This window comes from Staurois parvus, unplaced genomic scaffold, assembly GCF_062004578.1.
Source record: "Staurois parvus isolate SC_StPar_1 unplaced genomic scaffold, SC_StPar_1.0 ptg000530l, whole genome shotgun sequence".
Taxonomy (NCBI): domain Eukaryota; kingdom Metazoa; phylum Chordata; class Amphibia; order Anura; family Ranidae; genus Staurois; species Staurois parvus.
The window spans coordinates 1,517,605-1,541,185 of record NW_028318326.1 but is presented as its reverse complement, the minus strand read 5'-3'; the positions used below and the strand labels follow the sequence as shown (position 1 = coordinate 1,541,185).

At 37.9% G+C, this 23,581-nt stretch overlaps 1 protein-coding gene across 41 annotated transcripts in view; it reads right to left on the bottom strand.

Moving 5' to 3' along the window:
• The window catches only part of TTN (titin), a 332,717-nt gene that overhangs the window by 285,236 nt on the left and 23,900 nt on the right, over positions 1-23,581 (bottom strand). For 35 of the 41 annotated variants that reach the window (XM_089690388.1, XM_089690411.1, XM_089690396.1 and 32 more), the window contains exons 3-15: positions 19,837-20,040; positions 18,745-19,032; positions 15,580-15,665; positions 14,485-14,717; positions 12,606-12,822; positions 11,902-12,051; positions 9,882-10,013; positions 7,171-7,440; positions 6,955-7,080; positions 4,680-4,949; positions 4,353-4,418; positions 3,343-3,601; positions 281-338 (exon numbers count right to left, since the gene is read on the bottom strand). In XM_089690388.1, coding sequence (XP_089546514.1) covers positions 281-338; positions 3,343-3,601; positions 4,353-4,418; positions 4,680-4,949; positions 6,955-7,080; positions 7,171-7,440; positions 9,882-10,013; positions 11,902-12,051; positions 12,606-12,822; positions 14,485-14,717; positions 15,580-15,665; positions 18,745-19,032; positions 19,837-20,040 — 2,359 coding nt within the window. The remainder of the gene's footprint in view (positions 1-280; positions 339-3,342; positions 3,602-4,352; positions 4,419-4,679; positions 4,950-6,954; positions 7,081-7,170; positions 7,441-9,881; positions 10,014-11,901; positions 12,052-12,605; positions 12,823-14,484; positions 14,718-15,579; positions 15,666-18,744; positions 19,033-19,836; positions 20,041-23,581) is intronic. The other 6 variants (XM_089690400.1, XM_089690405.1, XM_089690412.1 and 3 more) reach the window with 6 other exon arrangements.

The window sequence follows — 23,581 nt, the reverse complement described above, 5'->3', positions numbered from 1 at the left end:
ACAGACAGGTGTGTGGGTACAGGTTAGAGGTCCTGAATGCACACTGTCTGCATTCAGGCCCGCTCACCTACACCCGCACACCTGTCACATTTGGAAGAGTGGCTGTGTCTATGCAGCTGAGCCTCCAATTAGACTTTAATGAGCTGTCTGCACGCAGGACCTGAAAGGTACAGATGCCTGAAAAAAGGGCTCATTCATGCTATATGGGTATCATCCAATGAGGTCTAAACTCAAATATTCAGATTTGAAATTGACATGGAAAATGTGAAAATATAATTACTGTTTTTCTTCTGTCATTTTTTCAGTAATAGTTTCTCTGGCTTCATACTCCTCGGACACTAGAATAAAAAGAGAAATACACATTCAGTCAATTATAAAATAATTTAAAACAAAGTTTCAAACTGTAAAAAATTTTGAGGCTGGCATCCCCACAATATACTCCTGTACACTGATCATGATGTGCATGCGCTCATTTCTAGTTTTAGTACAGTTTATTTATACAGTAAGTACAAAATACAATATGCATTACATTTGTCTCCGCCAAATAAAATAGCAACATGCAAATTTAGCACTGCATAATAAAAAATCCCTAGAGTATAAAATAAAAATCAGGAATGCATATCTACATAGTGTACAGGAAACTTAGGCTTTTCTAGAGGAAGACAAAACCATCTTTAGTGACATGACTTTCAGTTTTCCTTAATGCCTTGTTATTTGAGTTGCTTTATCAAATAAACCGTACAGGCAGTTGCCATGACAAGCAATCACAGTTTTCATTATAATCACATTCATATATTAATTTGGTATACCTGCACTGAAGAATGAGAAATTAAATCTAACTGGTTTGCACAAGCATGTTAAGTACATATGAGCTCAATTTTTCCCATTATGAATGGAATAGGTAATACTTTAAATGTATCCTATGCAAGAGATAACCTTTCACTTACTGTCCTGTATATACATTTAAAAAAATTAAAGGAAATCTTTCCAAAATGAGGGAACTCCCTTCTCAGACAGTTGTCACCAAGCGAAGTGTCCACATTGGAAGATTCCCCCCATATTCATGTTTGGTAATAGCTTAGCATTTTGGATTTTCCTAATTTTCAGCCACTGTGACAATAATCCCACAACAAATAGAACAAGGGAATCTCTCCAACAAGGACACAGGCAGCAATAAAGACCTGTCAGTAGTCCTTCTCCTCAACATTATCTAAAATAAAAAAACATGGGCTTTAGAAAAACTTTGCAATAAATAAGGTGCATTGCACAACATACCCTAGCTCATCTTTGCTTAGCCTAGCCTCAGCCATAAATAAAAGCCCAAGGATTCAATGTGTTACCATTTGTGAAAATGAGGGAAGGAAGGCGCACTGCACATGAATGGCTTATCTCAGGGTAAGCCATAATTATCTATATTTTTTGATTAATTTTTACCTTAAGATCTGTTTGGTGGAGCAACCAACACCTTCCCACAGACATAAGCTTTCCAATCTATCCAGCCAGAAATGAGAGAGAGAATGCTGCACCCCAATACCCATACATTAAGAAGAGTACAGTATCATGGAAATAAATAAAAATCCACACCCTATAACTTTTTTAAAAATAATACAAAGTTCTGCTTTTATATGGCGTGTGCTCTGATTACTTTCTATAGTATACAGAGGCAGAGTCCTCTAAATGCATTAGCCAGTTGGAAATCCAGGGTTCCATTGTTGTTGACTTAAGATGCTCTATGGATTGGACACTGCTGTTTGTTGTGATGTGCCTTTGTTTTATATGTCCATTGTGAGTATAATATCTACTTTTTATCCTCTTAATAAATATTTTTTACAATAATGCACTAGGCCGGTGCGCCCTCTTTTTGTTTTCTTTTGCATCCAGCGGTTTAACAGGACAGGTTCAAGTCAAAATAGGCCTCTCCATGGTTGACCAAAGAAGTTGAGTGCACATGCTCAGCGTCATATCCAGAGGTTGTCTTTGGGAAATAGACACATGAGTGCTGCCAGCATTGCTGCAGAGGTTGAAGAGGTGGGGGATCAGCCTGTCTGTGCTCAGACCATATGCCGCACACTACATCAAATTGGTCTGCATGGATGTCATCCCAGAAGGAAACCTCTTCTAAAGATGATGCACAAGAAAGCCCACAAACAGTTTGCTGAAGACAAGCAGACTAAGGACATGGATTACTGGAACCATGTCCTGTGGTCTGATGAGACCAAGATAAATGTATTTGGTTCAGAGGGTGTCAAGCGTGTCTGGCGGCAACCAGGTGAGGAGTACAAAGACAAGTGTGTCTTGCCTACAGTCAAGCATGGTGGTGGGAGTGTCATTGTCTGGGGCTGCATGAGTGCTGTCCGCACTGGGGAGCTACAGTTCATTGAGGGAACCATGAATGCCAACATGTATTGTGACATACTGAAGCATTGCTTGATCCCCTCCCTTTGGAGACTGTGCTGCAGGGCAGTATTCCAACATGATAACGACCCCAAACACACCTCCAAGATGACTACTGCCTTGCTAAAGAAGCTGAGGGTAAAGGTGATGGACTGGCCTAGCATGTCTCCAGACCTAAACACTATTGAACATCTGTGGGACATCCTCAAATGGAAGGTGGAGAAGCGCAAGTTCTCTAACATCCACCAGCTCTGTGATGTCGTCATGGAGGACTGGAAGAGGACTCCAGTCAACCTGTGAAACTCTGGTGAACTCCATGCCCAAGAGGGTTAAGGCAGTGCTGGAAAATAATGGTGGCCACACAAAATATTGACACTTTGGGCCCAATTTGGACATTTTCGCTTAGGGGTGTACTCACTTTTGATGCCAGCGGTTTAGACATTAATGGCTGTGTTGAGTTATTTTGAGGGGACAGCAAATTTACACTGTTATGCAAACTGTACACTCACTACTTTACATTATAGTGTCATTTCTTCAGTGTTTTCACATGAAAAGATAAAATAAAATATTTACAAAAATGTGAGGGGTGTATGTACTCACTTCTGTGAGATATTGTAGATTTATGAACATTTACAACAAGACCTTTTAAAGTTCCATACATGTTCCTAAAGACATTTTTGATATATATCATAGCTCGGCATCCAATTCAGATTTACTTGTTTATTGAACACATATGTATATACATGTGCTGTGACTCACTAATATAAACTTACTAAAAATGTGATAATCAAAGGTAGAAATTAATAGTCATACAGCATGATTTAGCAATGTGACCATTTGTCTACCATATTTAGAGATGAGTCATAAAATGCAGCTGTTCTTCACATTCAACTGCTTCGCTATTTTAACCACTAACTAAAATAACTCAAACAAGTGGTGTTAGCTTACCTTGAACAAGGAGGTAACATGAAGTGCTGACTGTGCCTGCCTCGTTGTTAGCTGTGCAAGTAAATCTCCCACTGTCTTCAGCAAATGCTTCACGAATAACTAGTTTTACAATTTCTAGTTCGTAGGTAATTTGGAAATCAATTGAATTTTCAATACGGTAATCCTCACGATACCAAACCACAGTTGGAGAAGGGTGACCAGCAATGTGACACTCCAAAGTTACTGACTCGCCTTCAAGGACTGTTACATTTTTTAGACCCTATTAATAAAAACAATCATCTTAATAATGTTGAATTGATGGTGCATGTGACAAACTACACTATGCCTGATGATAAGTATTACATAGTTGCACTAAAAGATATTCAGTTAGCATTTAAAAGGTGCTTATATATTTACTTCCCAGTTCAACATATAAAAGTGTAAATACATCTATTCTGAATCTATTCCCACAGTCTTTAAAATAGGAATTTAAACATTTACAACCCTTTAATGAAAAAAAAATGTAATTTAATGAATATGATCTTATTTAAATAGTTACAGCTATTCAAAAAGACCAAGGTTCAATGCACTGTTAAGGCTACTAAAAGGCAGATTTGGATAGATAAAAAGTATTGGCATAATATACAAATGAAAATAATAATTTTCAAGATAGATCTAACAGACTATGGCTATAAATTTTGAGTCTTTGCTGTACATTTCTGCTGTATACACACACTCTATCCTTATTATATACATGTATGTGTATATCTTTTGACTATTTACATATACAGTAAATAGACTTTTTGTGTAAACAGAATATACACACATAATACATAATTATTAGATATAAAACAAAGCATTATTAGCTTTACCAGCTACTGATATAAAGCTAAAAAATAGTGATTTGTTATTTTCCATTGCCCTTTAGGAATAACTCAGGCAAACTACCCCAATGCAAAGGTATTTACACATTTCTGGATTAAGAACTAGATAAACATGGGCTCACTTAATCCATGAACTATATTACTTACAGAGACTATAGTTGGTGGAGAAACGGGGACTTCAGCTGGTACAGGCACATGGGCTGCTTCTTCAGCCTGAAACATATGGAAGAGTGTGAGCTTTTCTATAGGCAAGGAGTCTAAATATAAGCATCATGCGAGAACGGGTGTATAGTATTACTCCTGCATATGGTCATGTTAGAAGCATAGTAAAGCACTAATAATACACCCACTTGTAGAGAGCAGCAAGTAGTAGGGAGGAAAGGTTGATGAGAAGATAGTAGAGGCCTATTTTGTTATAGCTTGTTGTTATAAGAAGAATCAAAGAAGATGAACAAGAGCCTCTTGATAACCAACCTCATACTGGTACTGAAATCTTTCGTCACGCGAATAACCACCTGTAATGGTCAAACCTATTTCTCTTTCCTTTGTAACATCGAATCTGGTTTTGTAAGCATCGGCTGATTCTGCCAAAGGATAGGGTTGAGAGACAATTTTTTCTGGTGTTGCTCGTGCTTCAGCTGGTTTATAGTGTGGAGCCTCCACATGTTTGGTAATCTTTTGTGATGCTGCCACTGAAGTAAATTCTTTTTCCAGAGTGGCGATAGCAGATCCTGCAATTGATACCTAACCCGGCCAGAAGGAAAGATATTATCATTTGATCATGAAGCTGCATATTTTAAAGATGCCCTCTGTTTTGACTATTTTTTCTTCATGTTACTCTTACATTTTGGAGGAATACCATTATCAAGGAATGTAATAGATCTTTGATTTAGAGTTTCCATTTTGTATTTATTAAGAATCATTAGATGTTCTTCTCCTTTCTATGCATATCTCGCAAGCACCAAGGCTGACTTTTTCTATACCACAACAAATCTGGACCCTAAAGCAGTCTGAAACATATACTGCAATACATTTTCCTAGTTTGGTTTTATTATCAAAGTTGGTAGACTTTGGGGCTTTAAAATGAATGGAATAAATGGTTTAAATTCTTGAATACAGGCTTAAACCCTATGTAGTCAAAACTTTATTTTTTTTTTTTTAATTTTCAATAGAATATGGAAGAGGTAAACCTCTGTCAGTTTATGTTTTGCTATCTCTGTCCCATCAAGTGAGAGAAATCTCCCTCATAGCCAGTTGTCAGTGGAAAAGATGTTTATATTTCTCATCACTTTCTCTATAACAGTAGTCACCAGGACAAAAAGAAAAGGTAACCCAGACAGCAATAAACACTTGACATGGGTCCTAATGCTACCCTACCCTATCCAAAACAAAAAAATGTTGGCCATGCATACACTTTTATTAGGGGTCCTCAATTCAAATGATTACACTTCAAACGTAACTCTGGGGGTGCAGTACCTCATCCAGCCTGGACATTTTGCGATGGCAATGTATGCTATTCATGTTTATAGAGCATATAGGCTCACTATAAATAATAATAGCAAACATTTCCATCATAAAATGCAAAGGCTGTCAAGGCACTGCACCCCAAAAATTCTACCATATGTTCCTTAATGTAATTTTAGTAAACGTATTGCAATATTTCTATTTTCTTTAAATTTCTTAAAGAATGTCAACTTTCTAACTGCGACCTCTTTGCACTGCATTACTAAATGATCCATGCATAGAAAAGCTGGCCATCAAAGTTAAAAAGAAAGCCTTGAGACTTTTGAAATACCATGCATCAATATTTTTAAACTGTTCTTTACAGTTTGCCAGAAAAAAAACTACAGAGCATCTTTAAAATCAACAAAGATGAAAAAGCTGAAGATTGCCTGCTGCACACAGAAAAGACTGGACGGGCACAGACACCGAAAACAAATGAGCCAAACACAAAAAGCGTAGAGTTGTTATCTGCAGAAGATGTGGTAAAAACATTTGAAAGTTTCTGTTTATGCATTATCTATCATAGTCAAAGTATTTATAATAAAACTTGTTAATGAATATCTTTTTTTAGTAAGCAGCAAAAACAACTGCAAGTGTTACAAAAAATAAAAATTGATATATTATTATATTAATTTAAAAGAGGGACATTTTAATTACTTTTATTTTGTGGTGTATATCAGACTAAATATTACAAATATCCATTTATTAACACAAAAAGTGTAAGAATAAAGTTGCTCTTATGATTTCTAGTCTTTCTATTATATAATGAACTGTACATCTTATTGCGTAAGAAATTCCAAAGCAGATGATCACAAAGACTTCTTTATTTTTTATATTCTCATTGTAATTAATATCTGTGGCTGACTAAAGATGGTTTTCCACAACACGTTCATAAACTGCCAATGTTGTATAGAAAACTGGATGGTGCTTTGAATGGCAGTCAGCTGTTTTACCAGCAGTATCAAGTAGCCCAGTTCAGTTTAGAGCAGTTCCATTTTATTTCACTGCCTTAAAAAGTATTCAAAACCAATAGGTTCCAGTGGGCGGCTTTAATGCATAAAAAAAATTGATAACAATATTGGGTTTGACTCAGATTTTTAGCATTACATATATATATATTAAATGGATATTTGTAATTAGATGCTAAGAGTTTAGTGAAGCCACAAAACCACCAATTTAGTCAATGTAGTATTGGCAGTTGTGGCAATAAATGCCTTGCCTGATATACAGGCTACTCAGCTCTTACCTCATGTGTTTGTTCAGCTTTAGGGACTGTGACTTTAGAGATGGTAAAATGAGGAATAGGTGTATGTGATATAGTTTGTTCCACTTGGACAACTGGTACAGTTGGCGGCGCAGGAATTCTTTTAATCTATGTTAATCAATAAAGTTTTATTGACTTTGAAATCATATACAGGATCAAAAAGTAATAATATCAGAATGGACATGTTTAGAGCCTAACCTGTGGTACAGGTGATGGAACATGTTCAACAGGGACAACTTTTGGTACTGTTGGGACGTGAACTTCTGGAGCTTTTATAGGTTTAGTAACAACTTGACGCTCAGGTGAGAATTCAACTGTTTTCCTAGCAGAAACATGCTCTTTGTATTCATACTGCAGAGCTGTTTCTTCAGCATAGCCTTCTTCTGTGTATCCAGGTAGCCTGACACGAGCCTGGTCAACTGCAGCAACAACTGTAGCCACAGCGCCTGCTTTTTTGCCAGTTCCAATCTAAAGATAAGATTAACAAAATTTATACATACCTTCATGTTGAAAGGGCACAAAAAAAAATTACAAAATCCCAAAACATAGTAAAAATCAACAGTATTAATTCTGCAGTACAGAAGTAAACTAATTATAAACTTCAGCCAATAATATGCAAGTCTGCTTCATCAGTCATCATAAATAAGTCCTTTTACCGTGAATATACAGAAACCAATACAAGGCTGCCATGTTGTGGGCTAAATGAAAGACTTCTGAAGGAGATTTACAATTAGCTAGACTTGGATTAGATTGAGTTGGCTATCCTGGGAACAAAAATTATTTACTTCATGATAGACATTTAAGAGGTATGACTTATCTTCGTGATGCCCTGATCCCTTCTGAATTTATATAAAACATGGCCACCTTTATTTGTTTCTCATACAAAATGGTCACTGTTGTATACAAACAACAGCTGAATCTTCCAACTTCCACTTATGTTTCCATCATAATAAGGTTTTTATTTACTCTTTTATATCAGGGGTCTCCAAACTATGGCCACAGTTGGCCCACTACAAGATTTTACCTGGCCACATTTGCAACTTGTCCACCAACTACCAGTACAATTAAAACCAAAGATGCTGAGTGGCCATCACGTACAGGATCATTTGTTGCTATGGTGCTGGTGGCAGGCCCAATCATACCATGGAAACGAATGATGCTGATCCAGAGTGGCAGCATCCAATGTACTCAGAAAAGGACCTGCTCTGCCTCCTGCCTTCCATCCAGACCTGCTCTGCCTCCCATCCCATGTCATCCCACTGCGGTGGTGAAGATTGTAAGGTAGGAGAGGACTGAGGACTCCAACGTGAAGAGGGGGCTCTGATGTGGGAAGGGGGCTCTGATGTGAAAGGGACTCTGATGTGCAAGGAGAGCTTCTGATGTGAAGGGGGGACTCGGATATGAGAGGGGGCTCTGGTGTGAAGGAGGCTCTAATGTGAAGGGGGCTCTGATGTGTTGGGTTGACACTGATGTTCAAAGGAGCTTCTGATGTGAAGGGAGGCTTTGATGTGACGGGGGGTACTTTCATGTGAAAAGGGGGTTCTCATATGAAAGGTGGGCACAGATGTGAAAGGAGGCTTTGAGATCAATGGGGACTCTGATGTGATGGGAGACTTCTGATGTGATGGGGGCTTCTGATGTGATTTTAGGTCTTGTTCATTAATTTTTTTTCTCATTTATTTATAAAACATATTTTTTTTTGGTTCATAAATATTTGTAATATATACAATGTGGCCCTTGTACTGAAACATTTGGAGACCCCTGTTATATATAGTATGTAGAAAATGCCGCGATTAATGCTAGGTACATCAATTTCCTTGTTAAAGCTTGTGTAATATAAAGGTTTTGCAGTTGAATGGTCCATTATGTTACTGCTACATATTCTAAATGTTTACTCCTATGCATTAAAACACATGCCTTTTAAGTCTTATCTTATGCTTGACATCGCTAAAATGAAAACATGTATACATATATAAGACACAGAGGCACACACATGATCACCAAAGACGGCTCATATAAACCAGGAGATTTCAGTACCTCTCTGTTTTTATATGGCCCTACAACTTCAACATGCATGCAGCTGGTATGTGCCAAATTTAAAGTGACCAAACAAAAAGAGGTGATAAGTTAAAAATAGACACGCGGTGAAAGAAAGAAGTGCCCAGTGACTAAAGACGTGCCGGTGATGAAGGTATTTGTGCTGTGGATGTGATCACAAGGCTTGTACCTCCTCTTTCTTGACAGGCATCTGAGATACAGTTGGAAAATCAGCACCTCTAAGAGTCCGGGTTCTTGCTTGGTCCACAGCGGCCAGCACAGTAGCCACCGCCATTTCTATCTCAGAATTGTAATTCATCTGTTTGGCCATTAAATGTACACGATAACACACCATTTTAACACCAGAAGGTTTTCTTGACTAAAAATTCACACAAATGCTCTCAAACGTTATGGTAAAAATTGAAACTTGCATGTGTGACCAATGCCATGGCTGTTCATTAGTTTTTTACGCTAATTGTTTTGTTGTTCTTTTTCAGACAATGTACAGATTTAATGTGGATTTTTCAATAAGCCAGTGGTACTGGTCACAAGACTTTAGTTAGTAAACATTCTTAAAGAAAAAGTAGAAAAAAAACAACAAGGTAGGTGTTAGCCTTTATGGTGTAAACCAGAGGTGCATCATCTGCAATTAGTTTAGAGAAACAATTTTAGGGGTTTGGGGTCCCCTCATAGTTCAATATATCTGATATTTTACTGGAAGCCATTTTTTTTCTATGACATTCACAAACTATTGGCATTCAGTAGCAAAGGTATATAGGCACCTAGAGTCCAATGTTTCAGCATTACTGGTCTAGACCATAAAAGTACTGGATTATAATTATGACCTCTGCAGATCACGCAGTCAAATTCACCTGTTCTTGTATTGCGTGTATTTGTTCACGCTTGGCTGCAACTCCTTCTACAGTTCTTGTAACTGTTTCTTGTTTGCTTTTGTCAGTGGACACAACTACTGTGCTTACAGCTTTTTCAGCTTCTTTTTTAACCTGGTGTTTATAAAAGAAATGTTTGCTTACAATAAAAATGTGTATGAATGATGATGAGCAAAAAAAAAAAAGAATGAATTATATGAAAGAAGTGGGTAAGCTGAAAACATGGTGATGGTAGGTTTGCTTGATGAAGATGAAGGCACAAACGTGGGAGTCAAGAAAGCATCTAGCAAGCTTTTGTTATATTTATGCTGCTGAATCAGGGACAAGCTGGACTAGTGGTACTAAATCTTTGTAAGGACAACAGCTCTAGTTGTATGTTTGGCTTTATGCATTAGCTAGTATTTAAACGTAAAAGGTCAGTCCACAAAAAGTGAGATTTTTGGCTACAGGTGGAGTCTGCTGAACTATAACTTTTTAGTCCTCATGCACACTGGACGTTTTCACAGCGGCTGTTTTTGGCTTTTGGTGTTTTTTTTACAGCCAGTAAACTCCCCAGCACATTATCCTATGTGTCCATGCACACATAGACTGTAATCAACGTTGTTTGGCAGGGACGTTTTTTGGCTGGAAAAAAAACCCAGAACTAGAGGGTTTTTAGAGCAGTTTTTTTTAGCTATAAATACACTCTAACACTGAAAAACACGGCAAAACAAGGTAAAAGTGGCAAAAACTGCCTTTTTGGACATTTTTAGGTAAAAAAATGGTGTAAGATGCAAATGTGAAAACATACAAAATGGCAAAACATCGCTAAGCGAAAATGCAAAAACGCTATAATGCAAAAACGCTAAAAAATGCTGAAAACACATTTTGAACATGACTTTACACAGCAAGCGTTACCAGCATTATTAAAACACCCCGTGTGCATGGAGCTTAAGGTTTGTATAATACTTGCAGGCTTTAGCGACTAGATCTCACCCCTCCTGCTGCACTCTCTACAATATTAGGTTCAAAACCCTAACAGAAAAAGCCTCTCTTATATTTGACCTAAAGGGGTTGTAAACCTCAGGCATGATATATGAACAAAGCATATCCCTCAGTAGTGTGTACTTGTCTCAATTGTAGGACTAAGTGTAATTTCTGTCTACCACTTCATTCTTCTGCTATAAGCAGGGGCGGACTGACCATTTGGAAACTTGGGCACTGCCCGAGGGCCGGGGTCAGTGGGGGCCCATGAGATGCCCCTGGTACCCTTTTCATAGGCTTTTTTGAGTTTGGGTAAGGACACAGGGGCCCCATGATCCCTATTGCCCGGGGGCCCCATGAGTTGTCAGTTCGCCCCTGGCTATAAGCATGAATCACTTCTGACAAGTTTTTCTGACACTAAGAAAAAAGGTGATGGGGAGGGACCTTCAGCACACAGCCTGTGATTTGACAGCCTCAGCTCTGTTCCTGTATGCTTTGTGAAGGAGGGTGTCCCTTTCCTCCAATCAGCTCTCAGAGATCTCCTCACTGAGCTCTGCTGTGTATAATTTCATGTCTCACCCCCCCCCCCATTTTCTGAAAGCTTAGAAAAGCTTTATAAATTCTGGACACTGAACAGATATAGAGAAGAGAATACTGCAGATAGAAAGGTACCATTTAAGTAGGAGGATTTCTTTCCTCTCTGTGTATCACCTGAAGCTAGTCACTTCACCGGGTATATGTAAGAGTTTATAACCACTTTAACACACCTAGATGTCAGTTTTCAGTGGACTGATCTTTAAAAATTCAGTATAAAGAGATTTCAAAAATAGCCTCAAAATGAAGCCACAGCAATTGACATGATACATATTACTGCATCATATGACCCAGGAGATTCTGTTGCATGCCTAAACTAAAGCCTAAAAGTTAGAAATGATCAAAATGGTTGATAATTTGTTCTCTTGTCACATATCTCCAGCTTGTCCCTGGTTTAGATGCATTTGTGCTCTATTTGCCACTACAGCTTGGCAAGGTTTTCTACCTGTTCATGGACAGGCTGAATTTGCACGGCAGACATTGCTGTCCTTTTAGCAGTCACTTCAATGGCACTTGGAGCAGGCTCTCTCACTCTGGCCAGGTCAACAGCAGCAACTACTGTAGCAACAGCTGCTGTTTTTCCTGCTCCGTAGACCTATATCAGTCACATCAAAATACATGTTTTTAAAGGTAAAAGCTTAAAAAAAAACTTTAGTCATACAGTGTTATCAATTAAAATAAATATTTGTTTGTGCTATTGTTTACCATAAGTTTTGTTTCAAATAAACATAGTTTAAGGTTTTACATTATACCACGGGTGTCAAACTGGCAGCCCTCCAGCTGTTGGCAAACTACAAGTCCCATGAGGCATTGCAAGATTGACAATTACAAGTATGACTCCCAAAGGCAGAGGTATGATGGGACTTGTAGTTTGCCAACAGCTGGAGGGCTGCCAGTTTGACACCCCTGCATTATGCTATAACAGTAGTTCACAAAGGAGAAATAGGTGATATGGCTTTTACATGCAAATATAATGCTCCTCGGTAAGTGCCATTACACTTGAGTAGATACATGTAGTTTTTATGGTTATTTCATACTAGACTAGGAGGTCATAAAGTGATATCTGCATTTAGATTACAGCAGCAAACCTCTTACATTAAAGAACAAAAATATACCTAATTAAAGTATTTAAAAATTTTTTTTTTTTACCTCTCTCTGCTCTAATCCAGTGACAATCACCTGCTCCCTTGTTTCCCACTTTTGCTCAGACTTTATCTGTGAGGTTGTGGAGGACACAAATACTTCTTGCTTCCAAGGAGGTGGGACCTCAGCACCAGCTAATGCAAGGGAACTCCTTGAAGGAGATGGAGATTTCACAGATCTGATTGGAGAAGTGGACAGTCCTCTTCCAGCCGGAGAGACGGACCTAAAGGAACATTACATTTTTATAACATTAGCCACATATGTACACATAAAAAGTTTACAAATACTTCTTAGAAGAAGGAACTCACTGACCTAAATTTAGATTTTTGACTAATTATAATGTAGATTACCTACTTCAGATAACTTAAAATGGATATATACAGAATATGTATATATATATATATATATATATATATATATATATATATATGATCATTTTAATCTCCATCAAACGATGGGGCATCCTTATGTTTGTAACACATTACCCAGTCCATATCAGTATAGATATCCAACATGATATTTTTCCCATTGAGGTCTGATGTGTTTTCAAAGTGTTCCTTTAATTTTTCTGAGCATTGTATATATAGATATTTTGTCATATATCAGGGATGAGGAGTGATAACAAAATCTACTACAATATATATATATATATATATATATATACACGGTATATATATACTGTCTGGAGTTTGCATGTACTCTCTGTGCCTGTGTGGGGTTACTCCGGTTTCCTCCCACACTCCAAAGACATGCTGGTAGGTTAATTGGTTCCTGTCTAAATTGGCCTAGTATGTGAATGTGAGTTAGGGACCTTACAGTGCACGCTCCTTGAGGGTTAGGGATCAATGTGAATGCACTATATATATATAGTGATGCATATATACATAGTGCATATATACAAAGTGCTGCATAAATTGATGGCACCATATAAGAACATGATATAAATAAAAATACTGTACATTGGTATCACAATTTCTGACACTGCTGCATTCTGTGGACTAGCCACATGATGGCACTATTGCACTTTCTGAAAATGACAAGACATAGGTAAAGAAAACCAGACTTGCTCTGTTCTAAATACAAAAAACAATAAAGACTGTGGTACTTGCTTTATTTGTACTAGTATTCAAATATTCAGGACAAGCGTTTGGGGTGTAACCCCTTGTTTCAAGATCCAAGCAGTACTTGGACCTTAAAAGAAGTAGGTACACCCTGAAAATTTTAGTGTTAATGCAAATAAAAAAAAATCACAGGCAGTAAGTACTCAGTTGTTTTTGTTGCAAGCACAATATTATGACTACAATCACTTCAAATCTGTTCTAATTTGAAGCAGAGAGCATTACATATTCACTACATTTTACATCAAATTCTACATATGTTTGATTTGCATCAAATATACTATTAGTCAACGTAGTTGAACTTAAAAATAGGTGTTGGACCTGTACACAACTTTGAGCCAAAATTTACAGTGGGGAATAAAAAACCTGTGATGTCTAAAAAAATACCTTTGTGTAGTCCATATGTTAAAAGGGTCATTTCCAACATTATTTAAAAAAATAGGTATATGCTGGTGAGCTGAATCTGATACAGACTGCAGAAATGTAGCACACTTTTCAGAGTTTCTTGCTCTGCCCTATACCATCTTTGTGTCTTACTTCTCTTGCTGCAGTTTTGGAGTTTCAATCCTGCTGTATTCTTCAGAATGAAAAATAAATGTGAAATCCAGCTGAGAGGTCAGCCCTGCTTCATAATGGCCACTGTAGATATTTAGATGTCAAAGTCGCATGGCTGGTATGAAACCACACCGCAGCACATTTCAGGAAGTAAAATATAACACTTGAAGGGTTTAACCCTTGATAAAGTATAAAAACCAAGCTGACTGTACCTGACAGGTGAAGGAACTGGGGCTCTCACGGGTCTGACAGGAGAAGGAGATTGCCGTACAGGTGATGGCGACTGCTGTCTCACCATCTGGACCTTAGTAGGAATCACTGGCGGAGTCGGTGATTTTGATGAAGGCTTTGGAGGAATTCTTGGAGGAGTTTTGTGGGGCAGTTGCCCTTCGATTGTCATCTCAACTGTAGTACTGGATCTCGCATCAAAATGAGCCTCTACTCTCTGTAAGGGTGAAATAGTTGGTGAATTACGTTCACATGCATGTTGCAATAATTTATAGTATAGACCAGTGGTCTCCAAACTGCGGCCTGTGGGCTGAATGTGGCCCTTTGCATGCCTCTATGCGGCCCTCTGGGTACTTTTCTTCCCCCTGACACAAAGAAGGAGGCACCATTCCTCTCACTGACATCAGCAATGGGACATTTTCCTTCCACTGACACCAATGATAGGGCACACTTATTCCTTCCTCTGATACCAATGATGGGGCACTATTCCTCCCACTGACACCAATGATGGGGCACTATTCCTCCCACTGATATCAATGACGGGGCACTATTCCTCACACTGACACCAATAATGAGGCACTATTCCTACAAACAATACCAATTAAGGGGCACTATTCTTCCCACTGATACCAGTGATGGGGCTCTATTCATCCCACTGTTACCAATGATGGGGCATTTTTCATCTCACTAATACCAATGATAGGGCACTATTCCTCCAACAAATACCAGTGATGGGGCACTATTCCTCCAACTAATATCAATGGTTGGACAATATTCCTCCTTCCACTGACTACAAGCACTATGTCATTTTTTTTTTTACTCCCACTTTCGCTAGGACATTTTCTACTCCCACTGACCACTCCGGCCCCCCTAAAGTCTGAAGGACAGTAAGCTGGCCCTTTCTTTAGAAAGTTTGGAGACCCCTGGTATAGACATATGTGTACAGTAGTACTGCAAGTACAATGCAGGGATAGGTGGTATAAAATATAGAAAAGTAACAAATAAAGAACAAGCAGACAGGGGGAAGAATGGCTTGGATAGTTCAAGACAGAAACAGGACACAACTTTAACTAGTGTACCTTTTCGAAACGTGCTTGTCTTGTTTGGGAAATCTGAGCAGTCGATACAATTGTCTTTGTCTTTTTGGCAGGTATTTCTTCTTCAGCTTGTTTGGAAATAAGAAGTTAACATTGAAATTAGGAATTTAAAACAGTACTTAAAAATCTACTACTTTGTTCTATCTATTGCTTCAATAGGACATTGATTCTTGACAAGCAAGTCATATCTATTCAGCTGGGTTCATTCAGATAGCAACAATTATAATACATGAAGTGCAGTACCCCATGACCATCAGAAATAATGATGTTGTAATCAAATTAATTAAAGAGTCAGTCAACCAAAACATATTATGGTGAACCTGGTGGACTGAGTCAGCTTCTGGATACTTATGTCTCATAGTGATCTCCCATTAATAGATTCCATGTTAGATAATATACAATAGATTAACATTTCCAGCAGGAAGTCTAGGTCCTCTAAAAATGGCCACAGCAGGTATACAGACCAAAAGTACAATAATCTATTTTGGGTGGACTGCTCTTTAAATTTTTGAGTTTTTTTTTGGATGGTTGGTTGGTTGATTGGAATTTTCAGTTTTCCGGTTTGTTTTACTAAACTTCTCTACTTCTTCCTTTTTGAAAACACATATTCCAAATGGCGATACAATATAGAGCTAAGTTTGAAAATTGTAAATTGGTAGCTGGGGAGTTGTACTTAGACAGGGTAGAGGGACAGAAGTTCTCCTTTTAAAGGATAAGTTCACCTTTCAACAAATAATAGTAAAGGCCCACTTTCTTGCAGATAAAAAAATGTGCATTTCCAATTTTTTGTTTTAAGAGCCTGTAAAGCATTGCACCAGTGATACAGCAATCAACAGATTGTGGGTGCCATGCAGACCTGTCAGTGTATCTGTTTACTAGTACCTCGTACGGGCAAGTAGATACTTACTGACAGGAACATCAATGAACTACCACAGCGCTCACAGTGCTGTGGAAGTTCTTTGAGAACTACAAGCCGACGGCAACAAAGAGTGTCGGAACTTGTAGTTTTCCATTCACATAATACTGTTATGAGTGACATGGAAGGGCAGGTGGAGCCCCGCACAGCCACAATATATTTATAGCTTGAAAGCTAGCGGGGGGAGAAGATTCCCAATTAGCTGTCAAAACGGGGGATCAGGGGGGAGCGGTCTTTCATAATGTTACATTTTTCACCTTGAATATACCGTAAGTGTAACATGTAACATGTTAGGAAAGGTGAACTTACCCTTTAACTAAGCTACAACAGTACAGTCTACTTTATCCATGTAGACCATGGGTGTCAAACTGGCAGCCCTCCAGCTGTTGCCAAACTACAAGTCCCATGAGGCATTGCAAGATTGACAGTTACAAGAATGACTCCCAAAGGCAGAGGCATGATGGGACTTGTAGTTTCACAACAGCTGGAGGGCCGCCAGTTTGACACCCCTGATGTAGACCATCATCTTCACTTTCCCATACCTGGAAGAACATGTTAATGGCATCCATGTTCACCTAGGCAACTGTGCATTCCCAAAAAGCAAAATGGTAACTGAAGGTAAGAATTAATGACAGCTACAGAATAATCTGTACCACAATACAGCAAGAATCAGACATGTGCAGTGTATGCATTACTGGGCATTTCAGTGGGCTGCAATGCCAGTGTGCTGCGGGTGCATCGTATTAGTGTGCTGAAGTGGCATTCAAAATGTACCACATGCTATTCAACACATATTATTGTGTGTTACTGCACTGAGTGGGCCCAGAAAGAATGAGGGTTCTTCATTGCAGAGCTGAGTGCAAAATGTCAGAAACTTTCCTAGGAGTGCCTGGCCCTGGATGATTAATTTGTGAGACTAGATGCACTGACTAAAAATGGCTGACTAAAATGTGATCCTGGAATTAGTACCCGCTGTAAATGTAGTATAATGTAATGAAAGGCTCTCTGAAAAAATTTAATCCCACCATTACATCATGACTGAATTTGCATTAGCTTTAGGAATAAGTCTGTATGGAATTTCATGAACTCCACATATTAATATGCTAAACACCTCTGTAAATTTACAGAAAAAAGTGCATGTTTTAAACCTGTGTACATTGATTCTTAAAACTGTACCGCGCTCCAATATTATCAACCTTTTGTGATTAACCTTTTTTGGTTGTGTGAATTTCTTAATATACCACCTATAATCCAATCATTACTTACTTCTATGGTGCTTAAATATACAATTACATTAATTAATTTATAAATATGAATTAAAAAATTATATGTGATTATAAGAAATATTAATAAAAAATTAATGAAAAATTGGAATGTCAATTCTATGTGAATAAAATAATAAAAAATTAATAAAACATTAAAAAAAAAAAAAAAAAAAAAGAAAAAAAGGGAAATGTCAATTATTTTCTTTGAATTTGAGATGGTGTTGTTATTCAATTTAGTTAATGTGATAAGTCTGTGTTGGCAGCTTGAGACTTATCACATTAACTAAATTGAATAACAACACCATCTCAAATTCAAAGAAAATAATTGACATTTCCCTTTTTTTCTTTTTTTTTTTTTTTTTTTTTTTTTTTTTTTTTTTAATGTTTTATTAATTTTTTATTATTTTATTCACATAGAATTGACATTCCAATTTTTCATTAATTTTTTATTAATATTTGTTATAATCACATATAATTTTTTAATTCATATTTATAAATTAATTTATGTTAATTGTATATTTAAGCACCATAGAAGTAAGTAATGATTGGATTATAGGTGGTATATTAAGAAATTCACACAACCAAAAAAGGTTAATCACAAAAGGTTGATAATATTGGAGCGCGGTACAGTATAAGAATTCATAGTTTTATTTCATACACCTAGAGAGGGTGTAATTAGTGCCTGGCGATCCAATATTTAATTAATATTCACTTAAGCACACAATTAACACTAATAATAGAGTAAGTTAACTCCTGGTGGCTCACAAATAACTATTCTACTAAAATTGATTCTTAAAACATTCTTAAGAAATTCTTATGTAAAGTACAGTATATTGCATTATAATATACAAAAGACATTGTATGTATCAGAGTCTAAAAATAAAATTACAGTGTTAATGTTAGGTATTAAAACCCTAAGCTGATGCAAAGAACTCTCAAAATGTTCCCTTGGAATCCAAGGAATACCTTGAACGGTGAGTTCAGCTGTTGAAGTAGCACGTCCGACATTATTGGTTGCATTTACAGAATAAGTTCCGGAGTCTTCGGGGTATGCTTCTGCAATGATTAAACTGTAGAGGTCTCCATCTTGAAGGATCTGGAAATCTGGGGAGCTGTGAATTTCAGCTCCCTCTCTGTAGAACTTCACCACAGGTGTAGGGATTCCACTCACTCTTACGTCAAGACGAACTTGACTTCCTTGTCTTACTGTTGTAGTCTGTAGTCTTTGTGTGAAATTTGGGGGTGCTGTTTCAGCTACAGAAAAGGAAAGATCAAGCATATTATCAAAAAAGAACATATATTTAAGTAAAATGTTTTTAGAGTATGGGCAGTCGGACTCGTTCAGTTTTTGACATGACATAGCCAAATGCTTTTAACAGTTCTAGGTAAAACATTTACCAAAGTATTTTTTTTTGTAAGCCCTTATTTGAATTTGTCCCATATGTTAAATACAGCCTTCTTTTAAAATAGAATGGCTTTGATTAGATCCCTTCAACACTAGTCATCAAGTACCATCATCAGCTCATGTTATGAAGATCTTTCTCAGTGAAAATATTTGTGGAAATAAGTGATATAGGAACACAAACTCAACAAAGCAAAAAACTTGACTGCTTGGAGCATTTGAAGGCTAAAGTTAGGGAGCAATAGTACAGAGGACCACCGTATTGTATGGTCTTACCAAAGTACACCATGAGGTACCAGCAGGTAAACCACCCATGGATTTTTAACCATTTTATACTAAAGAATAAGGGACATGTAAGGCATTGTTCATGCAAGCAACACAAGGCAAAAAGGGGAACTTGGCGGGTATTTTCAATTTCTGCCAAGTTCTCCACAACTGCTTGGCTCAGTACACCATGATGTGAATCCAGCCTTACTGGAAAGACAGCCATTTTATTGATGGAACTAATTTGAGTATCTTAGTGATGTTAAAATGGGTTCTTGAAGGACTTACACAGGCTGCAGCTCAGGAACAGGGGTTAGGCTTATAACAGGCTTTCACAGTAAGGGTGACCATTGAACTATATCTAGCTATTAAAATTTCATCACATCTCTCACCTGTAACAAGTAGCTCAGCAGTGCTAGTTGCTTGTCCTGCTCCATTGGCGGCTCTTAGGGAATACCTTCCACTGTTTGCGGCTTTAACGGCGGGGATTACAAGTTTAGCGCGGCCATCACTAAACGAGATCTGCACGCCGGGCAGTGTTGCAGCGGAAATAACCTGGCCATCCCTAAACCAGCTCACCTCAGGAACTGGAAAACCTATGGAGACAAGATAAAAAATGTTAAAGTCATTTCATGTGAAATTAATATATTCTAATACTGAACATTTTTATAACTATTTTTGTGCTTGCGTCAGCGGGCTTTTGTTCATATCAGACTGGTTTTGCATCTCCATGCAAGTCTATGAGAACGCAAAACCTGCTGGAATCAAGTGATATGCAGGTCAAAATTAAGTCGACTGCCAGTCAAATGTGCCATCAATGAATTCTGAATTACCTCAGACGTTTCTCAAACTGATGTTATCAGCAAAAGCCCAAAGCCCTTCAACAGAGGTCCTTACCTGTAGTCATTGCTTAGTAAGTGGTACTGTTCTATTGAATAAGGATTGCACAAACACCTGGTACTTTTCCATAAAAATATGGAGTCTTTCATAAAAGCAAATACAGCAAAAAAGTTAATTTTAGCTTAACTAAAAATTCCACAGTACTTCATAGTCCTTTATTTGATAGTTTGGAAGCACCTCAAATAAAAATTCCAAACCTTGTCTCCTTTAGTAGAACAAACTAACACCTAACTGGGCACTTTGGACAAAGCCATCCTCTTTCTACCTAATGTCTATTCACAAATGAAATTGTCCAATATGGCTACACTATATACATAGGAAGGCAGGATCTCCCAGATAAATGTTGTAATTACATTATGATGCATAGTGTGTGCAAGGAAAGTGTAACAGTGCTGTGCTTCAGTGTAGGACTGATCCATTATTTATATATAACAAACATGGTTATGTTTTGTGCCCACATAAAGCCTTGCAACTGCAACTGTAGTTACATGTTATAAAAAAGCTAATCCCAGTCCAAAGTTGAACAATCAAGTCTCCTAAAACTGATAATTTTGAGTCCCCCAGCAGACAGAATAACTTTGTTAGCAGAAGGAGTGACACTTCATGGTATTGTGAAGATGAGCCTAGAACCTCAGTGAAACTGGGGTTCCATTGAGAGGGCAGTGGGTGATTTAATCAACCAGCATTTGCCCATTAATATGTGGAAGTTCGCACTTTTGTTATTTGCCTTGCTAAAATTACCAGCTTACAGATCCCAATAGCTCAAGGTCACATTTACATTCAGAAATAAATGAGTCAGAGCAGTGACTTCTCTCCTTCCCTACCGACTCCTGATTGTGTTATCTGCCTGGCTAAAATGACCACCTTACAGAGCTCAATAGCTCAAGGACACATTTACACTCAGAACTGAATGAGTCAGAGCAGTGATTCCTCTTGCATACAGAGTCCATACATCGACTTAACAAAATGCCTTAATTTGACAGTAATGCTTCAGATAACTAGTTGTCCTTTTTATTAAACAAGCATGAGGCTGGGCTATACATGTAAAAGGTCATTGTGCCACATCAGAAATGGTAAAGTAATACATTCTGCATTATATGATAGAGTACAAATTTAGTTATTACAGTCTTGGGTGACATATATATTCTTTATTAATTAAATTTTTATATATATATATATATATATATATATATATGTTAGATAACAATATCACAGAAATGTGGCATTGAGAAGTTCACATAATTACCCAAGTACCCAAGATAAGTTATTTATGAGCCCTGAGTTCTATTTATGCCATTCAACCTTTTTCAGCTTTGTGTAATATTTCTATTGATTACATTGGCCCATTAACTATGAACTCTATGTCAAATGCAAAAACTTTCCTGAACACACACACACACACTAAGGAAATATAGTATAACTTTCTAAAATCATCTGAACACAGTCATAGTTTCTTGCTTGTAATCTACAGTATAACATTAAAATAGTAGCAGTTTAAAGTTAACCCTAGCAATTATATTTTAGTTTGGGATGGACATAGATGGACTCAGGTCTTACATCTCTAAAAGAATCCAGTGACAGCATTTCTCTCCAGTAATTTATATCTCCACACTCTACCACAAATGTGCCACTTTCTGTTGGAATACAGTGTTCATGTATATTTGTGCAACAACGACATCAGTATTCAGTAGAGATACATTCTTCAACCAATAGATGGCAGTGTTTATACTTTTGTAGCTGTAGCTATGGTACATGTCTTTTCTCTGAATACAGTTTCCTGTTTCCTTGTTGCAGTGAAGCAGAAAAGCACATGTGGGCTGTGCACTGTCTGTTCTGTATGGCTACATACATCATTCCTAACACTTTATATTATACACTGGAATTTTTTTTTTAATGCTATTAATGGTGGCAATCAGCGACTTATAGCGGGACTGCGGCGGGCATTCTGACATTGGGGGGTGGGGGTGGGGGGAACTGACTAACTTCTATTGACATCCCCACTGACACTAATACAGTGATCAGTGCTAATAAAAAGCACTGACACTGTACTAATGACACTGGGCAGGAAAGGGTTAACATCTGGGGTGATGAAAGGGTTAACTGTGTGCTGTTTTACTATTTTGTCTGTGTGCGCTTTGCTGTGTAAGCACGCTGCTTTGTATTGCTCTGCTATATAGCATGCTGGTGCTGACATGGGAAAGATATGTATTTTTTACATACAGACCTCTTCTCTGTCACTGTTCCTCGGCCATCACCAGGTGCAGGTGGGGAATCGCTGGCCAGGACCCTGTGATCGACAGCTGTTGCCACCAAAGGTGGCGGGGATAGGGTGGCACGCACGCCCCCTATCCAGAAATACAAAATCTCGTATATATACACGTGATTTTGCACAGTGCTGTCACCCTGTAGCAGTACTTCTGCTAGAGGGCAGTCAGGAAGCGGTTAAAAAAGCTTTAGGCTGCATTCACATTTGGGGGTATTACTACAACTGGAGCACTCAGAATCTGGTGCAGCTGTGCATGGTAGCCAATCAGCATCTAACTTCAGTTTGTTTAACTAAGCTTTGACAATAAAAGTTGGAAGCTGATTGGTTTCTATGAAGAGTTGCACCAGATTTTGCACTCTCCCGTTATAGTTAGTATTTTAGGAGCTCATGCACAATTGCACTGCGTTTTTGGGCATTTGTGCTCGGTTTCTGCCACATGCATAGGGCAGCCCACTGAGACCACTCTCATAGTATACATTGCTCTGACATACATGCATTAAAGCACAACTTTTGGCATTAAAGAAATTATCCCATGCAATGGGGCTCTGCTTTGGATCCTGCTCTGGCCTTGATGACATCAGAATCCTAGATCACTAAATCGCGGGGGTTGATGAAGCTGCGGGGACCAGTCTAGCTGGAGGATCAGGTATGTAAATCTTTTTCATTGTTCCCATAGACCAAAATGAACAATTAAGCCTCGCAGTGCGGATGGAGCCCCAGTGTAAGGGATCATTTTTTATTTGCCTTGAGTTGGGTTTTCACGCATTAAGGCATTAAGGGAAAACTGTATTAAGCCAGCCTATTCATTTTATCCTTTATTTCTAACTCATCGCACCAAAACACAAGGCGTATGCGTATGAAGGGTTCCAAGTCAAGTCCAGGTACATTGCTCGGTACTGTAAGAATTCATTGAGGTGCCTTTAAAAATAAATGAAACCATAACACCCCGTGTGCTGAATGCTATTTTTCGC